This window comes from Lytechinus pictus, chromosome 11, assembly GCF_037042905.1.
Source record: "Lytechinus pictus isolate F3 Inbred chromosome 11, Lp3.0, whole genome shotgun sequence".
In the NCBI taxonomy this organism is placed as follows: domain Eukaryota; kingdom Metazoa; phylum Echinodermata; class Echinoidea; order Temnopleuroida; family Toxopneustidae; genus Lytechinus; species Lytechinus pictus.
In genome coordinates, this window is record NC_087255.1 from 10497200 (window position 1) to 10516023 (window position 18824).

Here is an 18824-nt window from a genome sequence, read left to right on the forward strand (position 1 = left end):
CGAACGCAACTCCAAAAATTGAGCGTAAGTCCTCCGATTAAACGCAAATCTGCAATTGAACGCAAGTTACGTTCAATCCTGTTGCAAGAAGAAGTTGCGTTTGATCAATTGAACGTAGATCAAGCGCAAGCTTTGCAATTGATTGCAAATCGAACGTAACTTATGTAAGATTTTGGAGGATGCGCAAAATTTGCGTTCGATTTACGTTCAATTGATTGTCCATAGGCTTGTGTACTAAAAATTCTGCAAAATTTTTTTTTTTGTATTTTGTTTTGAAAACTTGTGTAAATTATGCCATTTTCAATTTTCCATGGGTTTTTTTCAAGAAAAACTTGAAATAATGTTATTTTCAATCTTTATAGGCCTCTTCAGAAATTATGCCATTATTTTCACACAATTTCACTACATTCTCTCCTAATATCATTTTAAAGTGTGTCAATCACCAAAAATATTCTGCTCTTGTTATCAGAGGTCATGGAATATTCAAATTGTGATTTCTGAAATAATTTGTATGAAAAAATATTGAAGAAATATTAATTCTCCAGAGGCACAAAAAAGCCACTCTTCATTAAAACACTTCATGCACTGGCAAATGCTTATCAATATTTCTGAGGGTTTGCAGTAAATACAACTCAGAATTTGTTTTGCAAGAGCACCAAACTGCTTCAATGCTTTCATTCATAAATATCATAATGAATAACATGCCCAATTAAGTTATTTTAGTTTGATTTTCAAATAAAACATACATTTCAGGAGATTGCTACACTTCAAAATCTGAAGCTCTCTTGTTTCTCTCTCTTTAATCATGAGATTGCATGGTAGATATATATCACACTTGCATACAGGGATGAGGTCGAGGCTGATTCTTCCGAGTCATGAGGCAGCTTGAGAGAACTTCCCATAGATTCTGTACAGTGACTCGGACCAAGGCCAGCAAAATGTTGTCTCGAGGTCAGCATTGACTACATCCCTGCTTGGAAATGAAAAGATCCATTGATCTGTGCACAAAAAGAACACTGCTCAAGACATTCATTATTGATGGACCTTTTATTTTTAATTTTCATTGTTTCTTACTCCTGAGGAATTACTTCTGAGATTCATTTATATCAAATAAAAATTCATATCATCTTCATCAAGTGTTTTACCACTGAATGTCAGCCCACAGTCCTTAATGTTGGCAAGAAGAATCCATAGAAGTCCAGTCAGGAAAGCCACAAGCTTCTCTGCTTGAAGGAACAAATTTGGTTTCCAGAAGCATTCTAATTTGAGATGAATATGGAGAGCTCCATGGAGTGAAGTTTTTAAACCAGCAACACCCTCATTCTGTAGTCCACTCTTATAAGATGTTACTACAGACAGGAGCAGCTCTGAATTCAGTTCTGATAATCAACCTATTCGTAAAAAAATAATAATATAGGAAATAATGCAAGCCCATAACCATGCATAGCTTGGGTTAGTTCAAATTTTGTCCTTTTAGTGCAAGAACGCCCTTAGCAAAACATTTTTGTGCACCCCATCAGTGCAGAAATGCCCCTATGCCTGCTGGTAAGGGCGTTGTTTGCAACGACAAGATGATATGATAGAGGGATAGTGGCTTACTCCTGAGACCATAATAATTGGCAATTTGCCATGATGTAATCTAAAAAAGTGTAAAACTGATTGTTTTTCCCCAAATAAATGAATCATGGAAATTAAAATATGCAATAAATTAATCAATGAAAGCAAAATTTACAATTTCATACAGTACACATTGGATGAGCACAACAACCACCCCCTCCTCCCCCCCCCCCCATCAATGGGGGTGTCTTCATTGCTGAGAAGTCCAAGTCAAGATAGAGATTTGTATTTGCCTTTTTCATTTTGCATTATCCTTGGGTTAATGTGTACAGATTTCACCCCCATCCGCATTACGATCATGGTGAATTATTAATAATACAGTTTACATGTAACCTACCATTTGAGAGTTGATAAAATGAATCAATCAGCTGGTTGCAAGAACACACATTGTAGCAGACACAGTTATGGTGGTTCGGAGGTTTCTTGTTTATTCCAGACTTCTTTGTCATCATAACTGTAGTAAGCAATTAAAAGCAAAAAGCAAAGAGATAAAACATGTTCATGAAATTAATATACAAGTTAAGCTCAGTTGCCAGGGTGTTAATCATTACAGTAGTCCCAGGGTGTTTTGATTAAAGTTACTTCTGGCCTGGGGAGGGGCACTATGGTTCCTCATCCATGGGCGGTGCAATTAAAAAAATTATGAAATCATACCTTTCGCTTTAATTTACTAAAAAAAAAGCTTGTAATAGAATGCTAAACTTTGGTGTAGATATGCCTTTCTAGAGCATTCCTAACAACTTTACTTTAAAAAATCTGGTGTAAAAATAAATTCCTTTCATGTTTTTTTTTAAATATTTTTTCTTAAGTTCTTAAATGTATTTCTTTTACCGGTAATTGTTATTTTCAACACAACGTTCATCAGTGACATTGAATTACTATTGTCAATAAAAAAATTACCCAATTATGAATATTGACTTTTTACATGTAATCATGTTTTTGTCTGACATGTACTTAAACAAACACAATGTTGCAAAATTTCCTGACCCTGTACCTGGGAATTGCAAATTTGGTCTCAAAAGTTGAGTGAGACTTGAAAGTAAAACGTCAGTCAATGGTGCGGTAATACAATTTTGAGTGGCAGATTTATTCTGAAAAATGTAAAGGGGGACCATATGCCCCCCCCCCCCCCCGAGTATTGTGCTTGATGTAAAAGGATGTTAAAAAAAATTATGATTATGCATTCAATATTAATAATGATGCACCAAATGAGACACCCTTTTACTGTAAGCACCTGGAAAAGCATTGTAATCATCCATTAAATAATTTAAAGTGAAAAAAAAAAATCTGTCATTTATATAGCACCTCATGTGCTTGCATAAAAATCAAGTTAAGACTAGAGTCAGTTACATAGTAGCCCGGGGGGGGGGGGGTTACTCACGAAATAATGCATATGGGGATGTGCCGCTGGAATGGGTCGCCTTTTTGGAAGAAATCCCTAAACATGGGGTATGGATTTATGCTTGAAAATCCCTAAACATGGCCCAATTTTTAGATACTGGCCTTAAACATGGGTCCATATTCTACTCCAATGTCTTAGGTGCAAATACAAAATTACCTTACATTTTGGGCGATAACCTTTTTCTTTTTTTTTTTGCTTGTCAAGTTTTCCAGGCGAAAATGTGCCCCCCCCCCCCCCTTTTGGAAATCCTGGATCCGCCCCTGTAATGAATCCCCAATAATGGGCCCCTTTTTAGCCAAAATGACCTGTAAATATGGGTACGGGTTTCAAACCTTCAGCCGCACACCTTTGTCCAAACCAAATCTAAGTACCTACCCCCCCGGCATAGTAGACCTACATATTGAATCTAAAAAATAGATGTATTTAGGCTTACATGTATATCTTTTTATATTTATATGTGATGGATATTAAAAATGTGACTCATACGGCACATCATTACATATCAACGACACAAATAGACTGCCCTTGCAAAGAACATCTTGTGCAATCTGCCCGTAAGAAATTTTAAAAAGAGCCCCGGGCGGGCAACTCCCTATTCAATGTTAAAACTTCCCCAAGAATGAGGCAGATGTGGCCAATAGATTCTGAAAAGTAGCCCAATACATGTAGACCCCCTATACTTTTTTCTTTCTTTTTTCTTGTCTGGCGAGATATGTGGAGTCTGGAGAACTGTGGAGTCTGGAGAACCCCCCCCCCCAAAAAAAAAAAAAATAATAAATAAATAAATAAATAAATAAATAAATAAATAAAATGAAATAAATTAAAAAAATAAGAATAAATAAATAGGCCCCTAATAATTTTTTTTTTAATCCTCCAAAGACAAAAGTCGAAACAGCAAAATTTTCACTTTATCCCAGGCCAGGCCAAGGAAAGTCTTAAAAAGGGAGGTTAACGTTAGACAGACTCTTAAGTGACAAATGGAGAGGATTTTTTTTCTTGTGGAAAAAAAAATAGAAGGTAAACTAAAAAGTAATGGAATTTTTAATTTAAGTCTTTAATTTATATTTACTGGATGGCTATTCGCCGTTGAAACCGATATAACTTAAAAATCATTTCCAATAGGAACAAAAATTATCTTTAAAGGTCATTTTCGATGTTTCATACATAATTAGAGCCTACAGCACATTTACTTGCTTCAGGGTGATTTTTAACAGCACTGCACCGGCAATGACCTGCCGTGTTGTTGATACAACCGTGCATTACCGACACAAAAAGTCAAGTGTGGGACTGGGATTAAAAGTGTGCAGTAGAAAATTTGTTGAAGGTGAAATTTCGACCGGCGATGAAGAAACATTTTCACTCTTTTCAAAATAATTTTTTCCCTGGCATAGGTCTAAAATATATAAATTCTCTGAAAACATACATAATGGAGAAAGAATTGTCTGAAAAATGAATATTTTCTACTTACTCTCTTCCAGGTTCAAGATTGTTGCAAGCCAATATTTTGCTTTTTCGGCTAGTCTTGTGCTGCAGACCCTGTTTACAGCTGCAAATCAGCTGCAACTTGCGTTCAATCGCAAGCCGTTTTCTTGCAACGCAAATTGGCGATTGATTGCTAGTTGCAGTCAATCGGGATCGGCTGCAAAGTTGCAGTCGATTTGCAATCAATTGCAACGTAACTTTCTTGCAACGCCCCATAAGAGTGTGCATATACCTACTGACTAAAATTCTAATGCATATGTTTGTTTTTTTAATCAAAGAATGCTCTTAACAATATTAAAACTCACTGGGGATCACAATACTATTTGTAACCTATGCATTACTTCAATACAGAAGTCTGCGGACATGTTATGGGTAATTTTAATTTGGAGATACCCCAAATTTCAACCCTCATCAAATTTTAACAAAATAATAATATTCCACTTTTGTATAGCGCTTGATATATTGGAACGATGTCTCTAAAGCACCTTACAGATATATTTTTAGATGATCGACATTGCATGCAGATGTTTGCTCATTAGAGGTTTAGGCCCATATTCTGAAGTCAGGTTTAACTTAAACCACGGTCTAACTCTGTGCTAAAATTATGGAGAGCCAAAAATTCTGTTTATATTGTGTATTTCTTATGTTTACTATTTTGTTTCCTTTTGCTTTCATAATGAAGAAAAATACTACTTCAAAACACTTCAGTTAATATGGTTGTCATACGAGTAAATAAATTGGATGTGTACTGTTAGGGATTTGTGCCCCAATTTGCTCTCCATAGTTAAACCACAACTTTACACCAGGGTTTAATTTAAACCCGAATTCAGAATACGGGCCTTAATCTCCAAAGATCATATCTCAAATTTATCTGATGGAATCAAAATGATTTAGTATATGTTTTGCACCCAAAAGCATGCCCTAGTCGTTTGCAACTTTTGAACAGCTTTAGAAGACCCCTCCCCCCCCCCCCCCCCTTTGAGGTAGTTTACGCTACATGGGACAAGTAATTTAACTTGGATTCCAAGTTCGTTGTTCAGTAACATCAGGATATGGTAAACAAATAGCTTATCTTATAATTTATGACAGAGGATCCGTAATCAACAAGAAACTGGTAAACGCTATGATTAATAGAATAATGAATTTGATTAGACCAAACATTGGACCACTTGTGGAAAGGATATGGTAAACAAAAAGTTTATCTTATAATTCATGACAGAGGATCCGTAATCTACAAGAAACTGGTAAACGATATGATTAATAGAATAATGAATTTGATTAGACCAAACATTGGACCACTTGTGGAATGAAGAGTGACAAATTGATTATTGTAGTGGCACTTCATATGTTTGTGTGTATGGGTGGGTGTGCATGTCTGGGTGTGGTTGTGTAAAGGGTATGTGTTTGTTGCGTTGGTTAGTGTGCAGATGAATCCACTGGCGGATCCAAGAAATTTTAACCATAAAACAAAACATCCAAACTGGATTGAAAGTTCAAGGATGCTGACAGTGCCATACTTCAAAATGAATATTTTTATGGGAATTGACTTTAAATATATTGGAGAGTGCTGATCAAATTCTGATGAAGAGGTATTATGTGCTATATATGCACACTAAATACATTTAACGTTAGAAAAAAATAGTGGGTTATAGGCCTATTAAAGGTGAATCCAGCCTTGGCCATTAAATATTGTGTTGGGAAGGAGAAAAATAAATTAAACGGAATGGTGAAAGTTTGAAAGAAATCGGACAAGCAATAAGAAAGTTATAGCTGCTTTGAAATTGAGATCACTAATACTATGTAGATTTCAAATTGGCAACTGGGTAAGTAAATTATGACAAGGGGCAAGGACAACTTTCTCATAGGCCATGTACTTTATTATCAGGGATTTGTGGTTTTCTTCAAGTACCCATTCCCCTGGGGCAGTAATCTTAATATAACCCTGGTAGTATATTGTTTTATGTCCTCATGAAAGAAAAATATGATTTGAAATAAAAACTTTTGGGAAAAATGACATATTAGCCATAATATGTATTGGAGTACATGGAAGAGTAGTCCTTGCCTTACATCACTATGACATCCCATATGCGGCCAATTTGAAGTCTCCATGGGTATAGTGATTACCAATATTTACAACTTTTAAAAATTCATAACTTTCTTGTTGTTTGTCCAATATTGTTCAAACTTTCACCTATCAACTTGTCTGATTTTTCTTTTCCTTATAAAAACAGGTTTTTATTTGGGTTGGATTCCCCTTTAAAGCTAATTGGCAGATTAATTCATTAATTAAGAGTATGATTAAATAAATTCAAAGGTAGAAAGTAATTACATAAACCTGATGATGTAACCCAACATTGTTAGAATTATGTTAGCTCGAAAGAAAAATATGATTTGAAATAAAAACTTTTGGGAAAAATGACATATTAGCCATAATATGTATTGGAGTACATGGAAGAGTAGTCCTTGCCTTACATCACTATGACATCCCATATGCAGCCAATTTGAAGTCTCCATGGGTATAGTGATTACCAATATTTACAACTTTTAAAAATTCATAACTTTCTTGTTGTTTGTCCAATATTGTTCAAACTTTCACCTATCAACTTGTCTGATTTTTCTTTTCCTTATAAAAACAGGTTTTTATTTGGGTTGGATTCCCCTTTAAAGCTAATTGGCAGATTAATTCATTAATTAAGAGTATGATTAAATAAATTCAAAGGTAGAAAGTAATTACATAAACCTGATGATGTAACCCAACATTGTTAGAATTATGTTAGCTCGAAAGAAAAATATGATTTGAAATAAAAACTTTTGGGAAAAATGACATATTAGCCATAATATGTATTGGAGTACATGGAAGAGTAGTCCTTGCCTTACATCACTATGACATCCCATATGCGGCCAATTTGAAGTCTCCATGGGTATAGTGATTACCAATATTTACAACTTTTAAAAATTCATAACTTTCTTGTTGTTTGTCCAATATTGTTCAAACTTTCACCTATCAACTTGTCTGATTTTTCTTTTCCTTATAAAAACAGGTTTTTATTTGGGTTGGATTCCCCTTTAAAGCTAATTGGCAGATTAATTCATTAATTAAGAGTATGATTAAATAAATTCAAAGGTAGAAAGTAATTACATAAACCTGATGATGTAACCCAACATTGTTAGAATTATGTTAGCTCGATCATACCAATCAAGTCTCAGAGAGGTTTTGGTTTCACGGGGTCATGAATACCCACTTCTTGGAATCCCTTTAAATTTCTTCCCCCCCCCCCCCCCATTCGTCCCGTTAATATGGATGAAAATCAAATACCCTTTAAGTATACCTCCCCCCCCCCCCCCCAAAAAAAAAAAAGTGTCCCAAATCGAACACCCAGTTCTATCACATTGCAATTTTACAGGAATAGGGATCTGTATTAAAGAAAAAGCATAATAATCATGATAATTGTTCCCTGACCTGTATGTATCAACTCGGAATATATTCGATAACATTTGCTCCTATTAGAAATTCTCAGACGCCGGAAACTGGAAAGTCACAACCTTGAAACAAATGATTTGTCGTTCTGGGCTTTTTATCATGAGACAATTTGTCGGAGAATGTCTCTTGTTTCATCAGTTCGCCTTAGGGACCATGTTGGCCACAAGGAACATATGAACATGTGTCGACTAACTCCACAATCCATGTTAATCTAATTGCTGGCACAATGGCCTCCTCTCTCCCTCGCCTCGATCGAATAACTATCGGTAATCGATAATGCGTCGTCGTTCTTTTCTACACAAAAAAGTCCCTTGAGGTTTCGTCAACGCAACGCTATCTTCGTCTATAACGTTGGAAAGGCGGGGATACCTCATTTTCTGTGGTCTCGTAATGCGTCCCTATCAAGAGCGCGAAGTCAAAGGTTTCCAAGTGATGCGGTTTTAGCCAAGGCCATCCGTGTAGGGTTACCGTATATAACTTCATACTTTCCAACATACTCGCCACATTTTAGTGAGGGCTAAATTCTATAACTCCACCGATGCAATAGCACGCATACTTGTATTCATTTTATAAATTTGATATGACATATCGATCTCACGATCCGCTGAGGTAACTGGTATTCCTTGGATCTTTGGCTCCATATTCTTACGTTTTGGTGATGGTTAACAAATAATAAAAGCTGGCATGCCATGGTTGGACGGAAGTTCTCCATTGGACATGTTGGGTATCCAATGTCTTGTTACCTCGTGAATCCTGAGAAGAAATAAAAAGATATATAATATGTAATAAGTGAATAAGAACGATCCACTCTTTAATTGACTGCATTCCTTTACAAAATTGATATAATCGATAAATATCTTTCTTGGTTAAAAACTGTCTGACGTCATCTTTCATTGGTATACTATACTCTAAAACAAAATACTAAAAAAATAGATAAATATATATCACCAGATGGGGCTTATGGATTTTATTATTTAAACAAATAAAAAATTCCAGTAAAAAAAGACAAGTAACTTGCCATTTAAGCTTAGCAAAATATATTGAATATAAATCATATATTAATATATCTTCACATGATAACTATTTCAGAGCACACGCATTCATATTATATATTCATGAATTGGAATAGTGATTTCTTGTGTGTGGGGGGGGGGGGGATCATTGCAATCATTTCGAAAGCATTCGTATGCAATTATTACTTACCCCTCATTGCATTAACGACGCTTGCCATTTTAACCACTTTCCTCAATGTCATTTCCTCTGCCGGCGCTGTTGCCGGTGGGGACTGCTGCTGTTGTTGCTGCTGTGAATGTGGCTGCGACTGTTGCTGGTGTTGCTTGGCAGCTACTTTTGCCATCTGGGAGAAGGATGCCGGGTTGCTCTCGAGAACATTGGCCAGTGCTTTCCAGCGGTCACGCCCCTTTATCGCTGGTTTTTCGGCCCCTCCCTCCCCCTCTTCCTGCTGGGTCTGTTATGATAATTATAAATCAAAGACATTAAACGAATATGTATCTCACTGATGAAATAATGCGATCGCCGAAGCGCGAGCTGAAATTTTTGATATTCAGATCAGAAAAAGGGACATTTTTATAAGGACTGATTTTAGAAATTCATGAAGAGCAGACACATCCCACCAATCCACTAATGCGAACGTAAGCACGGGCAGGAAATGTTTTATATTAAGACCTTAAAATGGGGCATTCACTTTAAGTAGTCATCAAAAAGAAGCATATATGTCACTACATAAAACAATAACTCGAATTGCGGGGAAATATGTTTGGTTTAAATTGACTTGAAAACGGGACAGGGGCCGCGGAACCGGGGGGGGGCTGGGAGGGGGGCTTCAGCCCCCCCCCCCCCCCACTTTTTTCCAAAACCGTGTACAAAAACTTAAAAATGACCATATGATTGTGATTTTTTTGGTCAGCCCCCCCACTTTTGACTCGGCCCCCCACTTTGAAAACCGTTCCGCGGCCCCTGCGGGAGGTTTTAGGACAACAGGATTATATATCTTGTTAAACAGATATTGCGAGCACCAGGAACAATGAAGACATAGGCCCTGAGCAAATTATGTTTCATAAAGTTATGAATAAATTATTTCTTATGTAATATAACATAACATAATTATAATATAACATTGTAATGAACAATAATTTCTTCTTTCCCGTTTCTTCTTTTCGTTTCTTTTCCTTTCTCCCTTTTTTCCCTCCTTTTCCCCGTTTTTATTTTTTATTTGTTGGGCCAGCCGATGGAGGGGGGGGCACGAACCCCCATGCCCCCCCCCCCCCCCCCGTAGTTACGCCACTGGCTGATACCATGCACCAAGTCAAACTTATTCGGAATCTTGAGTAACGTCGGAATAGAGTTGAATACAGGCTAGCTACATTCAGAGTCGTGTCATATTTGACACAGCAGAAGGGTGACACTGTATCTACATCTTCCGTAGATCCATTAAGATTCACATCGAATATGCATGCAGCGAACTGTATATTTAACATTTTGAACAAACATAAATATTCTAGACTCTAGGGCCCGCATTGTGAACTCTGGTTCAATTCAAGCTGTGGTCTAATGTGGTTTAACTATACGGATTACCAATTGTGACATTGCAGGTTCAATTTGTTGCTCATTGTGGCACTCAGATTATTCAGAACTGTTTGTGAATGGTATTATAGCTAAAATTGTTTTCTTCACCATTAAAGCACGGACAAAGAGCACACGTAACGTACGAAACATACAAAGTAAATAAAATCTTGACTTTTTCCGCTTCTAATAATTTTATTATTGTAAAGTGAGATCGTGGCCTACTAGGTTAAACCCGACTTCCATACCAATACGTGTCTCATTTACAACTCTCGTATTAAAAAAACCCAACAACTTCCATTTACTTCTTTGATTTAAAACTCTATTCATAACAAGGAGATACTCTTGCCCAGAACAGCATGTCATGTGGGCTATATTTCTCATGTGGGGGAGGGAAAAAATGGATGTGGGCTATATCCCGGGGCTATATTTCTCATGTGGGGGTGGGGGCTCGATTTTTACCTCTTGTTGAATAGCCTCGAGGGCCTGTCTTCCCTGCTCAGTCTTCTTTCTTCTCATTTCAGTGAATTCATCGAGGGATATGCTACGAGTGTTGGATGACGCCTGTAACTCGAGTCGTTTAGATTTGATGAGTTCGGCTTGCTCCTGGGTCATACCTGAGGGTGTAAAGATATAATTGATGATTAATTGTTCCATGGATGATGATGATTATATACCGAGGTTTTTTTTACCTGACTGCTAAGAAAGCACGAATGCCTGTGAGCAAGCAACCAGGGGACCAACGGATTAAGGTCCTCTCCGAGGGACCTGGTAATGAGGATAAATGCCTTACCAAAAGGGCACTAGCGCACCACTTGGGAATCGAACCGGGTCACCAAAATCTGGAACCCCCGCTCTACCGACTGCGCTATCGCGCCTCCTCCTCTGATGATGATGATGATATGCTGATGATGATGACGGCAGTGAAAGTGAAATTATGGTGGTAGAGATGATGATGATTAAGATCATGATGATGATGAAGATGATGGTGATGATGGTGATGATATCATGCTGATGATGATGATAAATGGTGATGATGATGATGATGATGGTGATGATGATGATGATATCACGCTGATGATGATGATAAATGGGGATGATGATGATGATGATGACGATGATGATGACGGTAGTGAAAGTAAAATTATGGTGGTAGAGATAAAGATGATTAAGATGATGATGTTGATGCTGATTATTATGATGATGATTATGATTATGATGTTGATAATGATAATGATGGGGATGGGGATGGTAGTAATGTGAACAACGACGATGACATGATAGTGACAATGGTGACTGTGATAATAATCACGATGACGGTGTTGATGGTGACATGCAGTGGTGATGGTGCCGGCGGTGATGTTTTTGTTGGTTGAATTAATTTTGTAAGATTGTTGTATTGGTGGCAGTGGTGAAAGTATTTTGTATGTGTTGCTACTGATCATGGAGCTGTGAAGATGTGGAGTTGTTACAGTAGAGGTCGTGGCAGCGACGGTGGCATTAGTGTATATGTTGTTGGTAATGATATACCTAGTAGGTGGTGGTGGTGGCAATGGTGGTGAAAGAGACAGTATGTATAGGCCCTATACTTTGTGATGTCGCCACATAAGGAAGATATTCTTTGCATTAATTGATTGATAAGAATGCGTTAAAAATGATCTTGCTTCTGATATCATCCAATATCAATATCAACAAATGTCCGCTATCACACGTCTCACCTTTCGGCACAAAGAATCCTTTATTAGGGTCCACCATAAGATCCGGGTTTATACTCTGTAGCTCTCTCCTAATCGCCCGTTGGGCCACGTCGATCTGATAGGTGGATTGTTTGAGTTCTTTCTGATAATGATTCAGTTTGATCTGTAACCTCCTCTCCTCGCGGTCATTGAGGGTCTTTGCCGTCACGTACGACTTATTCTGTCGGGGTTTCTTTTCGCTTTTGGACGTTTCGTTCTTGGAGTTATCCTCCTCGGCGTCCTCGGCCGGTGGCGGGATGTCGTCGATGTCGCAGATGGCGTTGCCGTTCATGATATCGTCGACGACGTCGGATAAGTGGATACCTGGTTGCAGCATTCTATATGTATGATGGATCACTGCAGCTGTGTATTGAACCAAAATAATTATGATTAAAAAACGAGACTGTCAATTGATTTTTTGAGGGGACAAATTTAAGCTTACTTAACTAATTTAGGCCCCATCACCATCTTTTTCATGGATGGAGTAGACATAATACTTGGAAAAAGAGGAGGAGGAGGAGGGGGAGGAAGAAGAAGAAGAAGAAGAAGAAGAATGAGGGGGAGAAGGAGGAGAAGAAGAAGAAGAAGAAGGAGGAGGAGAAGAAGAAGAAGAGGGAGAAGAAGAATGAGAAGAAGGAGGAGGAGAAGAAGAAGAAGAGGAAGAAAAAGAATGAGGAGAAGAAGAAGCAGAAGAAGGATGATGAGGAGGACAAGAAGAAGAAATAGATTGTCAGCTTCTCAGTATATTTACATTAAATGCATGTATTTGAAATAAATCGTATATTCAAGCAAATATTGCCCATTTAGTTCATCAGTAAAGTCAAAAATTCCTGAGTTTGAAAATTTAATGATGATGTCACATCCCCACTTGTTCTTTTGTATTTTATTATAAGAAATTAGGTTTATTCAATTTTTTTCCTCCAAGAACTAGAACAATTTGAATGATTCAACTGATTTAGTGCATTAGATATTAATTGCTGCAACTTATTTCATTATATGCGAGACATATTATTCACACAAGTATGAAATAATGTAAAAAATATGATTTCATGTATTAACATAAGAAAACGGAAAGTGGAGATGTGACATCATCAGCCCACCTAATGAATATTCATGATGACTGTTTTCACAAAATATTGCTAAACTTTAAACTTCAATAACTTTATTATTTGTGATTTGATTTTGATTTAATTTTCGGCATTTTGCTCAGTGAATTCTGCTCTATGTATTAAGATATAAATATTTTCAGCCCGGACCATCCCTTTAATGTCAACAAGTAGAAAGTGGAATCAGACTTTATAGTACATAGATCATCCTCAATTTCATTTCGATGTGACAGTGCCAAGTCAATATATTCTTTTTTATAAAAGTGAAAACATGACACCCCACGAAGATTGGGGGTCATAACTCTCTGCCCTCATGCGCTGCTCTGTCATAAATGAGGGAACAATTCAGAAATGTAGGCTCCATGCTTTAACTATTATAATAACACATATTATACATTTTGTTGAAAACATTATCATATATCTGAGCATCGTTTGGCAGAGAACCAATGCATTTAAATCACGATAAGTTCTTCAAGGAAAAGAAGAGTAGCCTATTACTCAGGTCTCAGTATACTTGTACAAGGTATCCCAGAAAGCAAAATAGTTGCTTCATTTTTCAAATTGAATATATTCAGGGGTGTAGGAGGGAATTGAGATGGGGGGGGGGGGACAAGATGGCTTAAATGAATTAATCCGTTTTTCCTCAGCGAAACCAAAATACACGAACATGCACATTATTTCTTCCTCTTTCTTCATCAATTTACTTCTATCCTCTTCTCTCCTTTATTTCTTAAGCATTGTATGGCTTAAAATATTGGATATATTGCATGGGTTAATTCCTGGACTTTGTGCTTAACTTACCTCAGATAAAAACAAGATTAATTTCCGTCAAGTGTTTTATATCATTTTGACTGTACGTCTCCATTCGTTTAACTATTTCATTGTTGTACCTTGATTAAAGTTTGTGCTAGTCCTGTAAAGACATAACAAATATTCATTATATTTATTCATAATAATTGTGAATTGAAACGATACTTAAATACATGTTGATAATTAATCAATTAATTCATCAGTGTATAGGCTTTAATTTTAAGCAATAAAAATTATTGTGCTGAACCTCAAGAAAGAACAGATCCATTATATCAATGGCTATGAATAGAATGATCCATGATCGTATCTTTTTAAGTGTTTATTATTAATATGTTAAAATATCACGCATTTTGTAATTCTTATTTTTGTCAGGGGCGGCGCCCGGATGTTTTGATGGGGGGGTGCAAGACGGAGTGATCTTAGTGACCAAGATGATACATGTAACAACATTTTGTTTTTAACAAGTTAACGTCGTATTACACATCAATATACTTTTAATGTTGAATCTCTTAAAGATACCTTGAAGTTGTTGGACTTTGAATTTACAGACTAATTGCAAATTATTCAAAAAGAATCTCACAGGTTTTACGGAAAATGTTAAGAATGTGGTGATGTGGTGATACCTCACCATTGTTTGACGATTCGTAAAACGACGGTAATGGTCAACTCGTCATACGTCGAGTGAAACCATCATTATGTAGCAACTCTTTTTCTTCTTCTTCTTTTTATTTCTTATGTTTTGGCACTATATTGTATACCCAAAAGACAAGCTCGTTACGATCTCTGCACCTGAGTTAAGTCTTCAAGACGTTTTAAAGACTCGCCGTTTGAGTCATCAGTCTTTGCATTGGGATTTTTCTCCCCTTTGCAGATGTCCCGTTTTCTGGCAGATATGATATTTAAACTATATCAATTGTTCCATATACTTACATAAGAGAAAACGACGACCGACGACTTCTGCAGTTCCAATAAATTGAAAGTTTCCCTCTCATCCAAATCAAAAGTAATTTAATTCTCGCTGATGGTTGCTTCAGCGGACACTCTTAGTCGTAGAATGTTGGATGACACAATAATCTTGGCAAACGAAATCTTGTTCATTAAATGGAAAAGTTCGGTCGTTCGTTCTCCAATTAGTTTGAGAGGAGTCTTGTAACTTCATGAGATGTTTCACTGCAACATCATTCACCAGCAAAGGTCTATTCTTTAAAGAAATATAATTTCAGCAACGACCTTCATTTACCTTCCAGAAAACTGCCTCTCATCATCTGTACGGCAAGTTGTTTAGTCCTCTTTAATAATTATCGGAGCATTTCTATTACTAGACTAGCATCTATTATGCATAGAGAGAGGGGGACAATACTGTTTGTTTGCGCTGTACGGATAATAAAAAGAACTGCTACTGTGACCGCCATAGCGAGACATCTGGGAAGTCCTTTTGTGTTTATCTGAAATGAAACGGTGCGAAGGAAGAGAAGGGGGAGAGGGAGGGGGTGGTTGCCTTGGCGGATCGACATTGGTGAGGGGGGAGGCAGGGACAGAGAGGGGGAGAGGGGCATCATGAGATAAAACGCCTTTCTTGATCTTGAATTTAAAAAAAAAACAATTGTTATAAGAATAACCGAAAGAATACTTTTTTGCGACTTCAAAGATTGTGGCCTGCATGGGCTTGCAGGTCTTATAGGACTATTTGCAGACTAAATTTCAACTTAAAAAGAATCCCTCGTTTATAAATTTAAAATCCAAGGAATGAATACTTGAATCACTCGGTAAACATGCTAAATGATAATAATGTTAATGTGGTAAGTGAACATAATATATGAGATTTTACAGACTAGAGACTGCCTCCTGCATGCGCCTGCCCTTTTTATAATTATGATAGAGATTTTAAGATAAGAAACAATTTTCATTCTAAGAGAAAAGGTCGGCAAAAACCTTTGCTCTTATTTAAGATCCGTGGTCGGGTGTTGGCCCTCCCCACCTCCCCCATGCACCCCTTTCATTACTCCCTCAAAAGTTCCTTAACAAGCCCCAGTGAAGGATGAGAGTGATGCCGGGAGTGATGTAAGCCTCTTTCTCTCTTAATACCGTAAGCCCATTCTTGTCTCGTGAATTAGGCTGATTATTGTCGTGTGATAGGAATGTTATTGATTTATCGATGGGTGATCGAGTTGTTCGACTCGAGTGGGAGGGGTAAAACAGGGAATGATCCTGTTTGACCTTGTTGCCTCTATATATGCCTCGCGACGATCCATAGTAAATTTTCGCTTCCACCGAACGATTCAAGAACACAGTAAATATATTGAAAATGCCCGTCAAATGAAAATGAACAGCTGGGAGGTCTGTGTCGAAAATTGGTGCAAGCAGTTTCGTCGTTCGTTTCGGAGCTGATTGCAATATGTAATTTGTCCAAAATCCAGGATGAAACTGCCATTTTGATTCACACGTTTTTGACAAATACTTATTGGTTGCTAGTATAGGGCATTTGACAATACATTTTCTATGTTCTTGAAAGCGGTCTGCTTCCCGGTGGGGAAACTCCCCAATGATAAAATGGATACGAGGAAGAGAGCGAGTAGAATGGGGTAGGACCATCTACTATGCGGTAGAGGGAGAGAGATATATTTTTGTTTGTGTTTAGTGTACTATTGTATACATATTCTTCTCTTAAACAGTTTTTGTTCGTTTAATCTTGCATGTCTCTTATGAATAATCTTTCTTTGTATTAGTGTATAGTTTTTGTACTTTAGCTGATACGTTCTCAAATAAATATCAAATAAACAAACAGTTATTACCATCTTGAAATTGGCTCAAACTCGTCTTATTTTCCACTCTATCCTTTCTTTCATTCTTTCTTCCTTCCTTCCTTTCCTCTCTCTTTCTTTCTTTCTTCCCTCTCTCTTTCTTTCTTTCTCTCACATTCTCTCCCCTCTCTTCTCGGGACTTTCTCCCCTTTACCTCACCATTACTCTATCAAAAGGGCCATCTTTGGGAGTGAAAGGAGGCGTTTCAGGATAAGGGGTTATGCAGCCCCTTAAGTACTGTAAAAACGTGCCTCCTTTTATATTAATGAATCCCATTTCACAGCACCATTTTTTGGCAGCCATAACGGGGGTCGGGGGGGGGGGGTCCAAAGAATAAATGAAAGCAATTTCACTAAAGGGAATATTGTGCTTGGAATACTTAAAGCCCACCCCCGGTTAAAATTAACATATAAAGTAGCAACATTGAAAGATGCTCCTTTTTAATCCTTGACACTATTGTTTTATTGTGTTTTTTCAAGCAGGAATGTTTTATTCGCAGTTTGTACCTCGTGTAAAACGAGATTGAAAAAACTGCGTTTTCATTTATTTGTTTGATCGTCATCCAGCTTCATTTTGATAATGCCCCAACGTCATTATATATTTAGTTCTTTTGCACTCACTCATAAAAGTTTGTATCGGCGAATCCCCCCCCCCCCCCCCTCCCCTCAATGAAATATAAGCCTCGATGTAATTTTATAAAGGTCTATTTTTATCTAATTTCTGACGATTCCATTTTTGATACGCTCACCCATTATTTGATTTTTTTTATGAGAGATGCTTATATCTAGTTTTCAGTTTTCATAAGGGGGGATGCCCAATTCCCTTCTCAATCATTTTGAAAAGCCTCATGGTGTTTCGTAGACGACCGCTTTTACATCTGAATAAATACCCACAAATTTGGTGAAAGTACACTCCCAGACTTGTTCATAGACTTTATGTTGCTCCAATATTTATCAAAATCTTTTTTATATATATTTTTTATTCATGTAGAACAAGTGTCTTTTTCGAAGCGGATAGTAGTACTCTCGTTTGATCTTTTTCGTTCCGTATCTTCATCCTTTCAACTTTGTTGCTTTCTATTTATTCTTTCCTTTTCCTTATTTGTCTTTCTGATTTACATATTTTTTATTTTTATTTTTTTCCATTCTTTCGTCCTTTCTGTTTTTTCAAATATTTAGCAGTGTTTAAAGGTCAAGTCCACCTCAGAAAAAATGTTGATTTGAATCAATAGAGAAAAATCAGACAAGCATAATGCTGAAAATTTCATCGAAATCGGATGTTACATAAGAAAATGACATTTTGAAGTTTCGCTTATTTTTCACAAAATAAATGTGCACAATTTAGTCACATGCAAATGAGAGAATCGATGATGTCCCTCACTATTTCTTTATTGTTTGAATTAAACAATATTTCACCTTTTACCGATGACAATAAGGACCAACTTGACTGAACCATAAAAATGTTTAACAATGGTATTTCCACATGTTCAGGGAGAAATAAATAAAAAAAATTCGCAGGACAATGGGGAGAAAATTAGAATATTTCATATAATAAAATACAAAAGAAATCGTGAGTTCGTGATGTCATCAGTTCCCTCATTTGCATACCAACCGGCATGTGCATATGACCGTTTTGTGAAATTAAGCGAAAATTAAAAATGTCATGACTTTCTTATATTACATCCGATTTTGATAAAATTTTCAGCGTTATGCTTGTTAGATTTTTCTCTTTTTATTCAAATCAACGTTTTGTTGGGGTGGACTTGTCCTTTAATTTTCCCCTTTATTTTCTCTTATTATTTTTCTT

The 18824-nt window shown here is 36.8% G+C and overlaps 1 protein-coding gene and 1 long non-coding RNA gene across 3 annotated transcripts; both read right to left on the bottom strand.

Moving 5' to 3' along the window:
• Window positions 1-1032: 1032 nt before the first annotated feature.
• On the bottom strand, window positions 1033-4569 carry LOC129262790 (uncharacterized). The gene is made up of 3 exons (XR_010295113.1): window positions 4488-4569; window positions 1955-2071; window positions 1033-1391 (listed from the first exon to the last, which is right to left on the bottom strand). It is a non-coding gene; the product is annotated as an uncharacterized LOC129262790 (long non-coding RNA).
• Window positions 4570-5683: 1114 nt separating this feature from the next.
• LOC129271750 (mastermind-like protein 2) lies at window positions 5684-15644 on the bottom strand. Of its 2 annotated transcripts, XM_064106699.1 has the most exons (6): window positions 15148-15644; window positions 14209-14320; window positions 12284-12664; window positions 11028-11182; window positions 9186-9450; window positions 5684-8735 (listed from the first exon to the last, which is right to left on the bottom strand). In XM_064106699.1, exons 3-6 carry the CDS (start codon window positions 12636-12638, stop codon window positions 8722-8724), a joined length of 789 nt encoding a protein of 262 aa, XP_063962769.1. In that variant the 5' UTR covers window positions 12639-12664; window positions 14209-14320; window positions 15148-15644; the 3' UTR covers window positions 5684-8721. The 2 variants fall into 2 exon arrangements, with proteins under 2 accessions (XP_063962769.1, XP_063962770.1); XM_064106700.1 differs by lacking the exon at window positions 14209-14320 and having other exon boundaries at window positions 5687-8735; window positions 15148-15500.
• Window positions 15645-18824: the final 3180 nt, after the last annotated feature.

Excerpts from the sequence above, each read along its gene's own strand:
- LOC129271750 (XM_064106699.1), bottom strand. The coding sequence starts at position 12,638 with ATGCTGCAACCAGGTATCCACTTATCCGACGTCGTCGACGATATCATG. Across the intron at positions 11,183-12,283 it reads AGGATTCTTTGTGCCGAAAG|GTATGACCCAGGAGCAAGCC; the intron begins GTGAGACGTGTG and ends TTACACCCTCAG. Across the intron at positions 9,451-11,027 it reads TCGAGGCTATTCAACAAGAG|ACCCAGCAGGAAGAGGGGGA; the intron begins GTAAAAATCGAG and ends TTATCATAACAG.